The following is a 20,000-nucleotide window of genomic DNA, read 5'->3' on the forward strand; positions in this document are numbered from 1 at the left end:
AGCAAAAGAGACCCTTGCTGGACCTAGAGTGTCTGACCTAGGAGCTCACTGTCGTACCCGCAGTTGCGTTTTACTAAGGAGAAGTGTGGTGGGAAACACTTAGGATTTTCGAAAATTACTTATTTGGTGTATTGAGTTACTGCACAAAATCTCTGTGTCCTAAGTCTGGTCTGTCTGGGTCTTTTCAATCGCTGTGGCTACTTCTTGCTCTTTCAGCTCTAAACCTGTGCATTGCTACGTTTTTAATACTGCAAGGGAAATGCACTTACACTGCTGATGGGCTTGTGAGATGGTACAGCTGCTGTGGGAAACAGTATAGCAGATCCTCAAGAAACTACAAATAGAATTACCATATGGTCCAACATATATCCCACATCTGGGTATATATCCAAAAGAATTAGAAGCAGGGTCTCAGAGAGATATTTGCACACCCCTGTTCATAGCAGCATTATTCACAGTAACCAACAGGTGAAACAACCGACATATTCATGGCTGGTTGAATGGATAAACAAGATGTGGTGTGTCCATACAATAAAATAGTATTTATTCAGCCTTAAGAAAAGAAGGAAAGTCTGACACATGCTACATTGAGGATGTGTAGGTAGCATGAGTCAGAATTTGAGGACATTATGCTACGTGAAATAATAAGCCAGTCACAAAAAGACAAATACTGTATAATTCCACTTTTACCCAGTACCTACAGTAGACAAGTTCATAGAGACAGAAAGTAAAACGATGGTGTCCAGAGACTGGGGTGAGGAGGAAATAGGGAGTTGTTTAATGGGTACAGAGTTTCAGTTTTGCAAGATGGAAAAGTTCTGGAGATGTTTCACAATAATGTGAATAGGCAACCCTACTGAACTGTACACCTAAAAATAGTTAAGCTGGTAGGGGAGGGTATAGCTCAGTGGTAGAGCACGTTCCTAACATGCACAAGGTCTGGGTTCAATCCCCAGTGCCTCTGTTAAAATAAACAAACAAACCTAATCACCTCCCCCCAAAAATAAAAATAAAAATAAATTTAAAAAAAATAGTCAGGATGGTAAATTTTAGATTATGTTCATTTCCCACAAGGAAAACAAGTCACTAAATCCCAGAAACCCCTCCTCTAAGTATTTACTCAAGAGAAATAAAATGATACATCTACTCAAAGACCTGTGCTTGAATATTTATAGCAGCATTATTCAGAATCACCAAAAACTGGAAGCAACCCAGATTTTCAACTGGTAAATGGGAAAACAAATTCTGGTGCAGCCACACAATGAGGAGCACTGTTTAGGAACAAAAAAGAAGAAAATCCTGATGTATCAATACATCTTCAACACATAGTGCTAAATGAAAGGAATCAGGCACAAAAGACTGAAAACCGCATGGTTTCATTTCCATGAAATTGTCATAAAGGCAAGTAAATCTATAGTGACAGAAAATGGACGAGTGGTTTCCCGGGCTGGGAGACAGGGAAGGAGAGATTACAAGGGGTACACATTAACTTTGGTCAGTGGGTAAAATGCTCTACATTATGCTTGTGGTCATGGTTACATGACTGCATATATTTGTCAAAACTCATCAAATGGTGCATTTAAATTGGGGAATCTTAATGTGTAAATTATTATTACAGAATTTTAAGTGTACTGCATCTAAACTAAAATTGATCAATCCTGTACTCCTTGTAAAATAAGTAATTTTGTGGCTGTATTTTGGTGTCATGTGAAGAACTCTAGGCAAGATGTGAAGGTCAGATTACATAGATGGCACTGACAGCTCTGCCACTAAGGGAAGGGCAGGGGCAGGGGATAGATTCTCTGGTTATAATTTTATCTGTACTTCAGTTTTCCAGTCTATAACAGGAACAAATTAAGTTAAACCAGACCCACCATCCTATGATCCTTCAGCTTATTTAGCCCCTAATCTAAACAAACTTTATGCTGGTGCAGCCATTGTGGAAAACAGTATGGAAATTTCTCAGAAAACTAAAAATAGACTTACCATATGCTCCAACAGTCCCACTCCAGGCATATATCCAGAGGCAACCTTAATTCAAAAAGACACCTGCACCCCAATGTTCATAACAGCCCTATTTACAATAGCCAAGACATGGAAACAGCCTAAATGTCCATCAACAGATGACTGGATAAAGAAGTTGTAGTGGGTGGGTGTGTGGGTGTGGGTGTGGGTGTGGGTGTGTGTGTGTGTGTGTGTGTGTGTGATGGAATACTACTCAGCCATAAAAAATAATAAAATAATGCTATTTGCAGCAACATGGAGAATGTCATTCTAAGTGAAGTAAGCCAGAAAGAGAAAAAAAAATCACATGATATCACTTATATGTGGAATCTTAAAAAAAAAAAAAAAAAAGTAAAACTTATGCAATATATACCCTATTTAAAGACCACTAACTGTGGATCATGTTAGAACAGCAGGATCTGTTCTTAAAGCCTTGTAATTATAATATTAATATTTGTGACTGTAAGAGGTAAGTGTGCCTTATAATTCAGATAGCTCTTATCTAAAAATAGTTTGAAGAAAACTCAGTGGGGAGTGGGCTTCCTGTTCAGAACTCCATGTCTTCTCACCTTCTCTGTTCCATCTCCTATTTCCATAGGTTCTGCCACAGGCACCCTACCTCCCACAGTGTTATCTTTCTCTGACTACATCTCACGTCCAAAAGACCACACTAGCATCCTCCATTTTGACAAGGATGAAGTTGAGAACACCTGCCGGGTCCTGATCATCGATGACTCCCTCTATGAAGAGGAGGAATCCTTCAGCGTTTCACTGAGCCTGCCAACGGGAGGGCAACTGGGGGCCAGATACCCCACTACCAAGGTGGTTATCCTCGCTGACCGTGATGATGGTAAGTCCATTTCCTCCTTTCCATTCTTGGCAATAACTACCTTCTTCTCATACTTTCCCTCAACAGTTGAAAGACAAATCTAGCTTAAATGATCTTTTAAAGGAATTTTTTTTTAATTGAAGTCAGTTACAATGTATCAGTTTCTGGTGTATAGCACAATGTCCCAGTCATGCATATACATACATATATTTGTTTTCATATTCTTTTTCATGAACGGTTATTACAAGATATTGAATATAGTTCTCTGTGCTCTACAGAAGAAATTTGCGTTTTTATATCTATTTTTATATTTAGTGGCTAACATTTGCAAATCTCAAACTCCCAAATTTATCCCTTCCCACCCCCTTTCCCCGGTAACCATAAGATTATTTACCATGTCTGCTAGTCTGTTTCTGTTTTGTAGATGAGTTCATTAGTGTCCTCTTTTCTTCTTTTTTTGATTCCACATATGAGTAATATCATATGATATTTTTCTTTCTCTTTCTAGCTTACTTCACTTAGTAATGACAATCTCTAGGTCCATCCACGTTGCTGCAAATGGCACCATTTTCTTCTTTTTTATGACTGAGTATAAAGGAATTTTCGATACTGTTCCTTTTCCAAAGGTGCTGAGTAGCCTTTCAAATACACAGATATCACCAGCACTAAGGACAACGTAGCAGTGCAGGAAGATTAAATATTTGTATATGCGTTTGTTCAAATAAAAAAAGCACATCCCAAGGAAGAGACCTAAGACTGATAAGGAAGCTGAGAAGAGGACCTAGATTAGGTATCTGATCACCCACCAGGACTGCCCCACAAGGACACTCATCTTCACAGGACAGGGAGCCTCCCTCACAGCAAGTACATGAGTCTTCAGATGGTCTAAGGGTACCATGGAGCTCCATATGTAGGCATCCAGACTTCTCTTCCAGCCCCACCTGGCAGGGATTTTGGCTCCAGTCCCATCTGAAACTCAGAGCTAGAGAAGAAGAGAGGGCTCCCCACTGCTCAAACTGTAAGAGGTAAGTGTGCCTTATAATTCAGATAATTCAACCCCTCCCACCCTCAGACTCAATAAGAATCAAGCCCAGTATTATTTTCTTAAGTCTCAATTGCCTTTTCTACAAGAAGCACTCCTAAGAGAAAATATTGATGAAGGTGGGGCCAGGATCAGACTATTTCATTACTAGTCTCAAATTAGGTTGCCCACTTCATCTCCCCAACATGTGTCTGCCAGGACTTGAGGGCTGTGAGTTGCTGTGTTCAGATCTAGGCAGGATTGGACTGGTCTCCGATTACAGAGCCCAGGTTTGTGTGATACAGCACAGAGCTTCCATGAGGCGAGAGCTATGTCAAGAGATAAACCAGATCAAGTCGAGGTTGGAGAGTGTATATACTCTCTAGTTGGGGATGGCCAAATGTATCATATATTAAGTTGTTCTAGAACAAAGGAAAATATGAGTGAGATTAAAGTTCGTTTGTTTTTAGTTAGTTTAGTTGGTCTCCTAAATGCGTTTGCTTGTTGATATCACACCTGTGGACAAGATCTCAAAATGTACAATAGGCCAGTTTTGGTCCACTGAAAAAAAGTTGTCAAGCACTAAGTTCAGTTCCAAAACATATTTTCACAAGTATCAAGGGCTAGGAGTAAGTATAGACCCTGAAGTCTATGTTCTGTTCATCGTGTACTTTCTTTTCAAAAATTGCCCCGTTAGATTTAAGATAGTGATTGTTTTTCTTAAAATAAGGTGTAGGAATTTTCAGTATACGCCATAGAAATTTAGCATTTGTATTAGATTTTCTGTTACACCAAAGAGAGATTAGGGAGTGTCTACTAAGACTATTAACCTTGACTATGTAGTTTTTTGGAAAGAGAAATGTTACAATCTTATATATAAATTATCTGTTGTTTTCCCCACAGAAGAAAAGGAGGCTCTGAGTAAATTTAACTGGTTTTGACTTCTGAAAAATCACTGCATAACCAAGAAAAGAATGACAATATGGTGTGATGTGGTGTTTGAAGCCTAATTGAAAGACGAGATTTTTTTTCGAAATATCAGGGTTAGGATTAGGATTATGGCTAGCGTACCTACCTCTTACTGAGACGTCAGGAAAGGGTTACCTGGACCAAGTTCTAAAGACCAAGAAGTTGTTAGGCAGGCAAAAGAGAAGAGAAAGAAGCAAAGTTATGGAGGCAGGGACTTTTTTTTACACTGTTCTATATTCTCTTCTTCATAGTAGCTCTTTCCTTTATGACTACTTCTCAGTTTTCTATAGTGATGTGGAATTAACATGAAAAAGTTGACATCTGTATCCAAATAGCTTCAAATTCCTCTTCCCTTCACTGCCACACCTTTTCCTGAAGCCAAAGAGTGATGCCAGTACCATATCAGTTCTCTTTCCCTGCCGGACCTAGTTATAGTCAAAGTACGCAAGGGAAGAAATGGGAGAGAAAGGAAGGAGATTGGGGAGGGAGATGATAGAGTGAGGAAAGGTTGAACTGGGGGCTCTTGAATCTGGGGTACCACTACCTGTCCAGGTAACCTTGGGCAGGTGAAGGTATAGAGGTTCCGTTTCCCACTCCATAAAATAAGGAGGTTTCAATGGGTTATCGCCTGAGATCCTTCCAACTCTGTCATTTGATCATTCTTGAAGTCATCTTAAGATCTGCAGCACAACCCACACTTATGAAATGAAGTATCCTGTAGACTATTTGAGTTTTTTCATTAAAATGTTATCATGGACTTTAAAAATCTGTGCCAAAATTTTATTCCTAACAAGTCAGAAAAAGAAAGGAGCTAATCACTGAACTTGAATGGTCTTGTGATTTAAGCTGTTCATTTTGTCTTCTGTTTCTCCAAGGCCTCTCCCTAGTAAACGAATTCTTACTGTTTGACTCATGCTCTGCTTTCCTACTTGGGTGCTGGGAGACCCCAAAATAATGTGTCCATACCCTACATAGTCTTTTATGCTTTAACATTTTCCAAGCATACACTGCATTACACTTTGATAAAGAATTTGATTTTGTGTTTTAAAATCATCCCCAAAAATTAAAGCAAAAGAAAAGAGTAAGATTGTACACTTTGCTATAAGCTTAGAAAAAGCCAGTGTCCTCTGATTGACACCCTCTCCTTAAAGGAGACTCCACATGGACAGCAACTTCATAAGCAGGATATTGTTTGATGAGCGTGGGATCCTAGCAACACCATCAAGTCAATAGAACCAACTCTGTCTTGAGCAGAAACAACAGAATGGTCTTGTGATTTAAGCTGTTCATCTTGTCTTCTGTTTCTCCAAGGCCTCTCCCTAGTAAATGAATTCTTACTGTTTGACTGTCCTAGACCCTCACGGTCCATAGTCAAAATATTCTTTCTCTTAACATGGCTGAAAACAAGCAGCCCATTCTTTACGTTCTTTTGGTTGCGTTCTCTTTCCTAGGTTCCATGCAGAGTGAATGTGAGCTGAAACAGTTGGTCATGCTACAGATGTGACCGTAACTTACCTAGCCCCCGTCTCCTGAAGCTGCAAGGTGACATTACCGTAAGCCCAGCATGACTCTACCCAGTGACTGCCCTGTAACATCTCAATCTCCAGGGTCAGAATTAATGCCATTTCAGATACTAGTTCTGCAAACTATGAAGGTGTGATGTCCTCCATCCCCCTGTTCAGGTGCCCCACAGGCACCCATTTACCCACTGTCCTTGGATGACTTCTATGGGTGCTGCTTTAGTCTCTAGACTATAGATAGTCACAGATTTTGCCACTCATGATGCTAATGGTTCCTTTGAATGGTGCCATTTATTTTGGCCTTGAGGAAACAATCACAGTGATTATTAGCTTGATTATACTGCTACTCGATTATAGTCTTTTGGAAGCGAAATGACAATTTCCCTAATTCAGTTTTTAAGCATTAAGCATTGATCAGATTCTAACTCATGGTATATCATGGGAAGCAGTTTAGTTGTCCTTTCAGCCAGAGATAAAAATGTGTGTCTGATGAAATGGACAATTTAAGAAAAAAATTGGGGAAAGTGCACATTTTCCAGGGTCAGGATTTTACATGTAATTTGGCCCTGTCTGAGCACTTGTTAAATACCGCTAATGCTTTCTTCGTGCAGAAGTGTCAAGTCCATCATCTGGTAGCAAAAGCACATTTTCCTTTGGGCCAGGTGATGACACAATATCCAGCAGCCTAACGATGTACCCCAGCAGCTCCAGGGTTGGAATTAGGATGAAATGTTTTTGTTCTGTTTAGCTAGACTCTGGGAAATGTTTGGCTTCCTTAAACAGAGATCAAATAGCCCCTTGTCAAATAGATCACCTGCAGGAATGCCTCTGTAAAAGCAATTGCCAAGGGATAGTGCTAAGAAAAGAAATGGTACGGACAGAGGCAACCTAACAACCGAGGACCCTGCACTGCCATGGGACCCATTATAAAAAAAAATCAGCTCCTGAGGGCAGAGGCCACAGAATATGGCCAATCAGTGTTAGCTGAACATATGCTCCTTAGACTTCACATGCATGCACCTGGCTTAAGACGCTAGCTTCCACCTGCCCCGTAACAGGGGCAAGATGGAGCTGAGGGCACTTGTTAATTACCACTGTGTGTCTGTTCTGTATACGAACACTTTATAGCAGGTCCCTGCTTATCTGCTGAAGACATTTCCTTCCATTTTCAGGATGTGATTTGAAAACTCTTGTAGTCTGCCACAAAAAAAAAAATGATGTCATTTCACAGGGGGCTATTAATTTTGTCCTGAAGAAATAAGATTTTTATAACATGCATAAAATTTGCCTATAAAGATTGCCAGCTAGATTAGTGTCTTTGTCATTAAATGGACGTCTAACACAATGGTGATGGATTTAAGAAAACACTGTAAGGGAAAATTATGCATAAACAAAGTGTCATTTTGGCAAAATCAGCACATCCAACTTTCTTTAAAAATGTGGTTAATACTGTTGCTATGGACCAAGATAAACTTCAGCACATTAAGTGTTTTTTTAATAATAATTCCCCTCATTTATTTTTGTCCTTTTCTGCTATTATAAAATTTATATACGGTGAATGCACATATTGTAAGTGTACCACTGGATTAATTTTGATGGTTACAAGTACCTGTGTAAATACTACATAGTCAAGAATCTTTCCATCACGTCAGAAAGCACCCTTGTTCCCCTTTCTAATTAATTCTGTCCCATGTTTGGATTTTTGTTACCATAGATTTATTTTCCCCGTTTTTGTACTTCATATAAGTGGAATCATAGAGGGTTGACATTTTTATTTTTCTGGCTTCTTTAATTCAACACTTTAATTTTCAACAACTTTAATTCAACTGTGAGATTCATTTAAATTGTTGCATATACCAGTGTTCCTTTTTTTAAGTCCCTGTCTAGAATTCCAGTCTGCAACTTCTGCATCATCAGCATCCCCCACCAGCATGCTACCTTTGTTACAATTCATGAACCTACATCGACACATCATTATCGCCTGGAGTCCATAGTTTACATTAGCTTCACTCTTGGTGTTTGAGTTTATGTGAGTTTGGACAAAAAAAAAAAAAACCCATGTTTTTAAAACTTGAAAGACATGTTGCTGTGCTGTAAACCCCAGGAAACCATTCGGAAAAATGAGTATCATTATGTCTTATAAGGCTAGTTATATTATAATACAATTGTTACAGGCTTTTAAAGTAGAAAATTTTTATTTCAGTTCTTATTCTTCAACTTGGGTACTTTAGTCCAATTTATGCAGCTTAAGTTTCATAAGATGTATTTTGGTTGTTTTGCCACTGTTACTTGCATGTATCTTAAATTTCTGGATATGCATGCTGCGTTTGACATTGTGATCACTCATATTTTCCAGTTTGCTTTAATCTCTTGATTTTCCTGGATCTACTCCTCTCTCTTCATCAGTCTCTCTCTTTTTTTTTTTTTTTTTTTTTTGAGCTCCTTCCCCTCTGCCAGTCACCCTAAGGGTTGATATCCCCACTACAGTTCTCTTTACTCATTCACTTTGTATGGTCATACCATCTAATACAGGATTGACCACAACTTCTGTGCTTAGGACCCCCAAATCTCATCTGCAGCCCTGATCTGGTTTTTGAACTCCAGGTTCACACATGAAAGCCTTTCTAACCCTGACCAAGACTGTTTCCCCTCCTATATTTCCAGCTGAGTTAATGATGGTCCCACCCTCACACCTGCAGGGCATCCCAGAAGCCACCTACATCCACTCACTGGCTGCTGCTCAGGACACTTACCACATCTATCTCTTCCACTCCATCCCTAGTACGTGCATAGTTCAAACCACCCTCAGGTCTCACTTGGATAATTGTGATTACTTCCTAATCAGCAGCCCTAACTCTTCCTTAAATCTGTGGCTCCCACTGAAGTTAGACAGGTGTAGAGAAAACAAAAAACCAGCCACCTTACCACTGCTTAAAATTGGTTCCCACATTCTACAGAGAGTCTAGAAAGTGAAGTCCCATCTGCTTAAAATGGATCCAGGTTTCTGCAGGATCTGGCAGGACTTTCCACTCTAAACTCATTCTCTGCTTTCCTCCGCTCTCACCTGACACATTTCTAAGAAACACACTCTTGTTTTCCTCCCAAAATGCTAGGATTTTTCATGTTTCTGTGCCTTTTTTCATATTAGCCGCTGTTTGGAACATTCCTCCCACCTTTCTCATTGGTCAATTCCTATTTATTCAAGTCCAGCACAGCGTTATTTCTCTTAAGCCTTCACATTCTGAGCCTCTAGATGGGTTCCTCCTCTTGTCAAAGCACTCAGGGTTTAGCTGATTGGCATTGATGTGGCTGTTCTGTTATGTGAGAAACACCTCAACAGCAAGGATGCCCAGCTCTGTACATCCCCAGTAACTAGCACAGTTAGAGCACATAGAGAGGATGCTCAACAGGTGTCTCTTTAACTGAACTAAAAAAAATTAAATTTGATTTCATGAAGCCAGATGCGGAAGAACTGATGTTGACTCATAGGCATTGCCTCTTTCTTTTCAAAAAATTCAGAAAATATTTAAATAAGCTGTTCTAGAATTTTTCTAGAGACTAACTTTACAAGTTTGTTTCTAGAATCTATTTTTTCTTCTGAAATAACTGAAAAAAAATTCTCCTATTCTCCACCTTTTGGCATCTATCCTGATCCAGGTAGTTTGACCAAGTTTACCAATAAGTTTGTCACTTCACCTGCAAGTCCATTTTGGATCTTGGCATGAAATTTTTCTGAATCTGGACATTGAATTCATTTTTAATGATGGTTATATCTCTTTTGAAAGCTTCACTTCCTGCCTTGTCACATTTCTCCTTCCTATTTCCATTTAAAGAACAGTCTCTTTTGAAGGAGATAAAAACCCATCCAAGGGTGTGGAATCCATTTAACAGAAATATGATGTGGCCAAAACGTCATACTCTCAGAATTGCCCACCCTTAAGGGTTATTGCCAGTATCTCAGTTTTCTAGACAGGGCGAGGGTGAGGACGACCTGGAGGTGCTGCCGGGCTGCACAGAGCTGCCCTTTCCTCTCTGTCACCACATCTCCTGTTGCTCAATACGCAGAGCATCTTGGAAGAGTTTCGTGATTTTTCTTCTAAGTGACATTGTCCTCTTCTTATATCTTGTATCTTACTGTATTCAGAGAGGCTTAATTCTTACAATTTTTCTCTGAACAGTGATGTAACTCAATTTTTAAAAAAATCTTTCTTAGCTCTCTCCCTTCCCCAATACCAGACAGAATAAATTCTCTGCTTAAAAAAAAAAAAAAGAGCAGATAGCTTTGTCCAAACTTAAAAAAAAACTTTTGTAATAAGTTCAAAGTATATCAAAAGTAAATTAAGACGATCCACTTGATAAATTCCTGAGCACGTGTAACACACCAGCCCACCAGATGATGTGTTCCTAAGGGTGCAAAGTCATGTGGGATGTGGTCCCTGATCTTGAGATGTCTGGAGGGCTCTGACAAAAAAGCAGAACAGTGTGTTGGAATGGTGGCTTTAACATGATAGCTTTTCAAATTGGCACTAAATCACAAGAGGGGGTCCTAAGGAGACCATCTGAGATACAGTGAACGGGGTCTGGTTCTACCTGGAAAATCTCAGTGTAGGAGATAAACTTACTGGCTGCTTTGACAGATGAGCAGGAGAGAGAGACTACATTAGGGTTAGGCAATATTCCTAGAGTTTATCAAGGAAAAGGACGCAGGAAGGTTGCAGTGGACCAGATGTAAGCCATGCATGCGATAGAGAGCCAGGATGGACCTGTCTTAGCTCTTGTCCAAAAGCGCCACCTAGAGGGATGAACAGTCCCCAGCACGAGCACTGCCAAGTGCTAATGGTTGAGGAAGGACTGTGACCAGCCAGAATAGAGATGCAGTCATCTTCATCAAGGGAGCTACAGGTGAGAAATTCCCAACTATGGGAGTGAGAGATCTCCAGAGAGGACACAGAAGTGCCCATGAGAGACAGAATCTGTTTTCTTCCATCTTCTAAGACCAGGCCATTACAAATAATAATAATAATAATAATAATAATAATAATAATAATAATAATAATAATAATAATAATAATAATAATAATAATACCATTAAAAATTGTAATAATAATAATAATAAAGGGGTGCAGAACTCAGTGGTAGAGCATGTGCTTAGCATTCTTGAGGTCCTGGGTTCAATCCCCAGTACCTCCATTAAAATAAAAAACATTGGGGAGAGTTTGATATTTGCAAATATTAACTACTATATATAAAAATAGATTTTAAAAATTTCTTCTGTATAGCACAGGGGACTATATTCAATATCTTGAAATAACCTTTAATGAAAATATGTGTGTGTGTGTATATATATATATATGACTGAGACATTGTACAGTACACCAGGGATTGACACATTGTAACTGACTGTACTTCAATTAAAAAAAAATTAAAAGGCCAGGGAGTATGGTCACTATGATGATACCTGTCAAGAAAGACCTTTCCTGCTGCTCTTGCGTCTCCTCCCTCTTTCCTGCGCCAAGCTTGAAGGTATCAGAAACATCCATGAGCAACATTGGGAAGATGGAATGAAAGTTCTGAGTCAGAAGAGAAGATGACCCCATCCTTCTCTGAGTGCGGACCTCTCACCTGCGGTGCACCTGAGGCGAGCAACTAGCAGGTGTGACCAGTCACCATAGTTAGTGATGCAAAGTGTCCGAGGAGCACAGGGTAAGGGATGACTAACCTCTTGAAGGAAGTATGGATGGCTTCCCAGAGCACGTCACTCTTACTCAAGGTCTTACAGAATGGGGAGAAGTGTGTGAAACTGGCACATTGAACAGAGAGTTCCAGCTTAGAGAACACAACCAGCCAAGATGGAGGCCAAGATGACTCCAAGACGGAACCGAGAACCACACGCTGTCCTGGATGCATGTGAGCTGTTCAGTGTCACTAGGACACAGAACACAGTGTCAGGTGTGGTACCTGAGAACTCCAGAAAAAAACAGACTCGGGTCAGATCATGAGAGCTTTTGTATACCGTGGTAAAACTTTTAGTAAAACTCTCCACAACATTAAGGGATCTATTTTAAAAATATATCCTGAGCAAATAATACCTATTAAATTTGATTTCTACCTTCCAAAATTTAAATGTAATTCTGACGTGCTTCTCTGTTGTGTTCTACTTGCAAAAGTGTCATCTCTCTAATGTGGATTTTCTCTCTACTGTGTCAGGGATCATTCCTCTGTGGTGAAGCTGCTTTCCTGGGGTTTACCTTGTTGTTGTTGTTTTTTTTTCTGCCTCTGGATTTCACAGTCCAAAAAAAATGGTCATTTCAAAACCTTTTTCGTGGCAGTACATCCAGTGTTACAGCTAAACCTTGTGCTGTGAAAGGTCAGCTAAGTCCATAGGCTGCTTTTTGGAATGTGGAGAAGCGGATGGATGGGTATATCTGCTTGGCCAAATCTTGGCTTTTCCTCCCATTGGAAGCTGTGTTCCTCTCTCCCACCCACCCTCAGAGCCTGTTGCCCACACTGGCTTCCTTCAGCCTTCTCTTTCTAGGGGGACCTTCTTTACTTCTGGGGGTAGCATTTCCAGCATCTCAGCTGATAGGATACCTCAGATTTCTGTCTATCTTTGTGATAAGCAAATATTAGGGGAAAGGGCACGGCAGTCCCTGGATTCAGAACCCTGGCTGGACTGTCCCTTAACACAAAGAGCACTTCTCTCCTGAGAAAAAGCCTCCTAAATTCATCGCCGTCTTTTCCTCAACAGCAGCTGACTTGCCTGACTGATGGCTAGTTGGCCAGTTTTCCCCAACTGAGAAATTTCTTTGTGCAGTGGCGACCTCTTAAAGGAGAACAATGAGTGGAATTCTAACTAACTTTATCACACTACACATCCTGGAATCAAAGTTATGGCGTGAGACTCCTTGACGTGTTTTTTTTCCCCTGTGTTTTGTTTGTTTCTCCTCGAGCCTGTGGGATCTGTCAGGTCTGATGATTGTGACAAACATCCAGGGCCGAAGGAGACAGGGGGCCTGGGAGGCTGAAGCATTCTTAGTTTGTCCTTTGGTGTCTCCCTAGAGCCTGCCCTGCACTTTGGGGATGCTGAGTATCACGTCTATGGAAGTGCTGGCTCCGTGGAGGTGTGTGTCTGGAGGACGGGCACTGACCTTTCCCCAGTGTCCTCTGTCACCGTGCGGTCCAGGAAGACAGAGCCTGCATCAGCAGAAGGTGAGAGGGATGTTTAAATAAAGTAAGCTACAAAGAGAATAGGGTACAACACGGGGATTGTAGCCAATATTTTATGATAGATACAAATGGAGTATAACCTTTAAAAAAAAAAAGAAATATGTTTAAAAGATATTAAGGAAAAAAATAGCTCTCATTTTTTTAAAGCATGTAAGCAGTTGGGTGAGTCCTCAAAGGGAAAAGGAAACAAATAAAAGCAGCTGATTTGAAAATGGGGGTAAAAAATGTACAATTACCCAGATGTGCGTCTAGGGCGAAGTCCCATCCGTCAAGTGTAGCATGCCAAGTCTGTGTCAGTGGGCTCTGATTTAAAGTTTCTCCCACCTGAGCACAGAGAATGACTTCTGCTGTTTATAAAATAAAGAGAATATTCAAACAGTAGCCTTTACAATTTATTTGTTAACCACTTGCTTGTCATGGGCCCAAATTAATTTTCCAGAGTTGAGAATATTTGTAGATACTGTAAGCAGATCAGAAACACTATTTCAGACCAAGGCACACTGGGATGGCTGAGCAGGTCCCAGCTCCTGGGAGAATCCAGGCATCTTTTAACCCTGGAAGGGTAGGAGGGTTTCCCTCCTGATTCTTGGGCATTTTTCTTGGCTTCAAGCATCATGTCCTCACATCTCACTCACTGTACCTTTCTTGATATAGAAAATCAAGGTCTGGTTGGCAGTGGGGCTAAATGGTTCTGAATACCACTTCCTCTGGTGAGCCTGTCAGCTGCTTTACCAGGAAAACACACACAGACACACACACACACACACACACAGAGTAGGATTCAGCAGGAAGAGAAAAGGAAATTTCCATCTACATTGTCCCTCACATTTTCTCATTTGCCAACAGAGACATTGTAGTCTCCTGGGATATGGAAGGTGAGCCTAGCTCAGGACTAACATCATATAGATCCAAGACACACGAGAGTATTTTAAGATAGAAACTAAAATAAAAGCACAAATCCTGCAAATAAAATTCAGCAATCTAAAAACCTACACTAAGTGACAAGACACAAAGAGAAAATTTATCAATGAAAATGTGAACCCAGTTTCAGCATGTATGCAGAAATGGTCAAGGAAACTAAAGACAACTGGTTAGGTTTCCAGCCCAGAGCTTGCCCTTGGGAGAATTAACATGTAATACCACTTCATTGAGGGTGTTCCATCATGTTGTACGTGACACCAGTGATGGTCCTTAAGAGTTCTTTTGTTGTTATTGTTTTGCTTTTTTTTTTTTTTTTTTTGCTTTCCTTCCTTCCTTTTTTTCTTTTGTTTTCTTAATTTTCTTTCTTTATTAAAATTTTTTTTTAATTTTTAATTTTTAAAATTCAAGTCTTTATTTTTAAATTTTTAGTTATTTATTATTTATTTTTATTTTATTTATTTATTTATCATTTTCTTAATTTTCAGACAGAGCTGTTTCTCACTTTGTAAGGATTTGTGGAAACAAAAGAGAATAGACCAACTGGCTCACTGGACTTTTTTGTTTACGGTGGAGGAAAAAAATTAAAATTTATTTAGATAAATCCCCTTGCATACAAATAATGACGCTCCTGCTGGCTCTCAGGTAGGGATGGATTAATAATCCATGCTCGAGGTGGTGATTTGTGGGTTTAAACAGGAGACACGCAGAGGTAGCAGTTTAGACTTGGTTATCAGTAGAATCTAGTAAATACTTGACGTCTGCTCAGGTGGGTTAGTTAACAATAATAATTATGTGTCTGCATTTATAATATATCATTATTTATTACATAAATGATAATTATAATTTCTGTGCACTGAATGCCTACTGTTTGCCAGAGTCTGTGCTAACATCTTTGCTATATTATCTCTGATCTTCACAACAACCTTGTAAAGTAGCAAAAATTATCCCCATTTTGCAATTAAAGAAATTGAGACTCAAACAGATGAAACCACTTGTACAAGTAAGCACTGGAATTAAGATCTGAACCAAAGTGCATAGGATCCCAAGCCCTCTTTCCCTTACTCTCCTGCCTTGGTAATTTTCACGATAATCTCATTTTGTTTTTTCTTAATGTAATTATTTAATGGCTTTAAAAATTTTTATCCAACTCCAAACTTATAGCAAAGTAACAAATACAGTACAAACATTTTTTTTTCCTGAACCCTTGAGAGTAGGTTGACAGTCAACCTGGAACCATCTCTTCAAACACTCAGAATGCAATTCCTACGAAGACATTCTCCTCTATAACCACAACACAAGCATAAAATCAGGAAATTAACCCATACGTTACCACAATCTAATCTTCAGACCTCATTCAAATTCCACCAGGTGTTCCCCCAAATCATTCTTTATAGCAAAAACAAAACAAAACAAAAACAAAACAAAACAAAACAAAAAAAAACAGTACAGTGTTACCCATTGTATTTAATTGTCAAGTCATTTAGTTTTCTTCCATCTGGAGCAGATCCTTGCCTTTCCAAGACTTTCATGACTTTGATATTTTTCAAGATTACAAACCAGTTTTGTAAAATGTCCCCCGTTTTGGGCTTGTCTGATGTTTGAGCAGGAATGTCCCAGAGATGATACTGTGTTCTCATTGCATTCTATTCAATGGCACAGTTTCAATTTATCCAACTACTGATGCTGTTAACTTTGATCACTTGGTCAAGGTGATATCTGCCAGGTTTTTTTACTATGAAGTCACTTTTCTTCTTGCAGTTAATACATCTCTTATGGAGACATACCTTGACACAATGTAAATACGCTGTTTCTCCATTTATTTATATCACTCAGGGTTTCCTATTTTATTCTATTGATTAGAATTTGTCATTACTTTTGATGATTTTTAAAATAAGTAGCAAATGGGGCTATACGATCAGGTGAGCCAGCTTGCAAAATGATTAATAACCCAGAAAATGGCAGCAACTTCACGGCTGATAAAATGGAGTGGAATGTTGTAAAGGTAAACCAGATTATCTGGCAAAGATGAACGAGTGAAACCTAATCAAAAGTCATGATCATCATCTTAACCATTCCAAATAAAAAAGAGAAGTTCTTCCACTACAAATTGAAGTTGCCTTCAGAGAGCCTTCAGTCTGTTGGTGGGATTTTGGTGGAAGCGCTCAGAAGGTGATGGCTTGCACTGGTGAGGATGGCACATGGTCACAGATGCGTGGCTATTGTGGCATTTGGTAGAATATGGAAATTTCCCCTTTCTGGGGATCAAGTCCACAGAATATGATTCTGAGAGTGCTGTGTACATAGGAGAATGATTCAGACCTTCCATTTTTTTCTCTGAAGGAAAACTTATGACGGTGAATCCTACAGTCTCACTCTTGGCTTTTCCTTTCCCACTAGCTGGAATAGACTACGTTGGCATCAGCCGAAATCTGAATTTTGCTCCAGGAGTGCACATGCAGATATTCCGAGTGACAATCCTTGAAGACCTGGGAGAGCCCATCTTGGAGGGTCCAGAGAGGTTTGAATTATTTCTCGAGATGCCTATAGGTGCGGTGCTTGGAGAACCAAATAAAACCACCATTTTCATCAGTGACATCATCACTGACCGTAAACAAAGTGCTTGTCATTCCCTTGAGTGAAAGACTTCAAGGGAGAAGAAAGAGCCAAAACATGTCCCCTAATAACACAGTTTCTAGATCTTAGCAGTTCTGGGATATCAATGATACTGTACTGTCGTTTGTGTTATATCTATTCTGGTGATATGTGCAAATATAGTTTATGTAACTGTACAAATATATATATATACACACACACACACAGAGAAAGTATTGAACCCAGAAATGATCAATTAGTCTGTGCTCTTTGTGTTTTTCCATTTTCTTTTACTTTGTTACTAAGGCCAGTGAACCCCACTGTCATCAATTAAATCAACAGTTAAAAACAAAAGGATGGACCTTTTTTCGCTGATTGATGCTGGACAGAAAGCACTCTTCAACTATAGATATACCACCATCCTCTTTCAGTTTCCTTACTGACATTTGCAGATAAGCCTAAATCTCCTTTTTTCCAATTGCTCGATCTTCCTCCACTACAAGCCTTAATCGGAGCCACTTAGAAGGGAAATCCTTTCATCGACTCTCTCTTCTCTTGCAAACTCCTTTTTAAAGAGGATAATAAATGAGAAAGTGATAAAAATGCAAGTACCACAAGGGAGAACAAGGAAAAGTTGAAGAGTTGTATAATCCCCAAACTGCCCAATTATTTCTTTACTCATTTTAAGTGGACAGTGTCATTAACCATGAATACATTTCAGCTAATACTACGTAAATTAGAGTTTTCAAAATATTTTGAAATATTTTGAAAACCACATCTTTGTGCCCCATCATTATATTTTAGGCATTTCTTGTAAAAAACATTTTTAAATTTGTATTTTAGACATGACTTAACCTGTTCTCAAGCCAACATAGCACGTGATAAAAACCGTTTCAAGAAGCCAGTTCCTGAAATATGGAGCAGGAGATAAGAAGGCTGTTGACATCCACGGGGTTTGCATGTAGAGGTAAAGAAGTCTTCTCTCGCATCAGCCCAAGTTTTGCTTCATTCGTGGACAACATCACCTTCCCCCACCAGAGAGGAGACCTTTCCAAACTACTTCCCATCTCTTCACCTCATGTCTCCCTCTGTAAAATGAGAGTTTGCACTCCATTTCTGTTAAGATCCCTTCCAATTCTAATTCCTGTCTGGGCAAATATCTACTAACAGAAAGTCACGCTCCCTTGTCTTGCATTTTGTCTGACTACTAGGATCAAATGTCTTTTAAACTCAATTATATTCAACAAACATTTTTGGGGGGCTTCTCCAACACGTCAGAGAGATATGGACTCTTCATAAATGTTTAAAGAAGAAGGAGGAGGAGGAGGAAAGGAGAAAGGAGAAGAAATAATGAGAAAACTACGTCCTGGCCAGGATGATTCTCAGATTCATCCAACAGATCCTACAGATGTCCTGACTCAGTTCCCAAATGAAACATCCATCTTGACCTCTCCAATGAGTACTTCCATGCCCAGGAGAAGTTCACATCATCAGCCTTGTATTTAAAAAAAAAAAAAAAAGCCATGGAGAATTCTATTTTGCACCTGAAATTAATCCCAGTCTTTCAATGTTTTGCAGAAAATCACTCTTTTTCTTGTTCTGTCTTTTGTTAAGGAATTACGTTCAGATAAATGCAGTGTTTCCATCTTTTTTTCTGGGTGATGTTCGCCACAGTGCTTTCTAAGAAGTCAGCCTGTTCCACTCCCAGTTTCCTCCCAGTAACTCATGCCAGGGTAGCAAAACTAAGTTTTTTAGGCTTCTCGGATAAAACCTAGGGTATTCTAGATACCACCTGTGGTGTACTCAGCAGCTGGGTAATGAAAGTGATGTAATGGCTTAAAAGAGAGAAAAATGGCTCATTTCCTACCAAGAATGGAATTACATACTATGGAAAATTGGGCTCATTTTCCGTCCTTGTGTATTCTTCCCCAATGTTAACATTTTTATGGAGAAAAATATATATACTTTTTTTCTCACTTAATATTTTAGTTTTCTTAGGGATTTGGAAGGCATAATGGAGATGTACCAGGTGCTCCATGCAGTCATTGTCACTGTGTAAACTCTAAATGGAAAGGCGTTGTACTTTTCATTCCGGTACCAGGGCCCAATTTAAGGAGCCCACATACAGGGTGAATGAAAAGGACAGGCAGCTAAGGGCAGTCATTTCCCGGAGCGGAGACGTCAGTCACGGGTCCTCACCCACCACCACACCCGCCAGGGCTCAGCCTAGGTGACCATGGGCTACGAGGGGCAGCCCAACACTGATGACTCCACAGTCAGTCTTCTGCCAGGAAAGCATCCTACAATGTATTTGTCTTTAGGCACCACCACATTGCTCCTCCTAGCCTTACTTATAATAACGAATCATTATAAGCAACCTAAACGTCCAATACTTAGGAAACAGTTAACTGAATTATGAGCCATCCACTTGATAGCATGGGATGGATTCTAGATTATCAGTGATCGCATTGCTATTGCAGTCCTTAAGAAAGACTAAAAGGACATCCCTCCAGCAGATAAGAACTTTGTGTTAGAGTAATGAGATCATTGGCCATTTTTTCTCCCCAAACTTACTCTATAGTTATATTGATAAATATATGTGTTCAGTAGCAAGTTGTTTACACCAGAAATTGATACAACATTGTAAACTGACTATACTTCAATTTTAAACAGAACAAATATAGCAACTTCCTGCTATGTATGAAATTAAGGAGATTAAACAGGTTGTAATGACCTCTCGCTATTATATTATCACAACTTGTGACAGAATTACAACATTAAGTCTGACTCTAAAAAAATAAGCCAGACGCCAAGAGGTATATGCAGGTCACCAAAACTAAGTACAGGAGAAATGAAAAGAGAAAAGAAGGGTAAGTGGAGTTCAGAAGCTGGGCCTCACCAAATGTATCTCTAAACA

General features: G+C 39.5%; 1 protein-coding gene across 1 annotated transcript in view; it reads left to right on the forward strand.

The window, feature by feature from the left end:
* FREM3 (FRAS1 related extracellular matrix 3) overlaps positions 1-17,171 on the forward strand; it is a 74,527-nt gene extending 57,356 nt beyond the window's left edge. Inside the window, exons 6-8 of the mRNA XM_010983765.3 lie at positions 2,603-2,854; positions 13,403-13,552; positions 16,889-17,171. Of these exons, the coding sequence (XP_010982067.1) occupies positions 2,603-2,854; positions 13,403-13,552; positions 16,889-17,130 (644 nt within the window). The 3' untranslated portion in view covers positions 17,131-17,171. The remainder of the gene's footprint in view (positions 1-2,602; positions 2,855-13,402; positions 13,553-16,888) is intronic.
* Positions 17,172-20,000: the final 2,829 nt, after the last annotated feature.

Source organism: Camelus dromedarius, chromosome 1 (genome assembly GCF_036321535.1).
Source record: "Camelus dromedarius isolate mCamDro1 chromosome 1, mCamDro1.pat, whole genome shotgun sequence".
Taxonomy (NCBI): Eukaryota; Metazoa; Chordata; class Mammalia; order Artiodactyla; family Camelidae; genus Camelus; species Camelus dromedarius.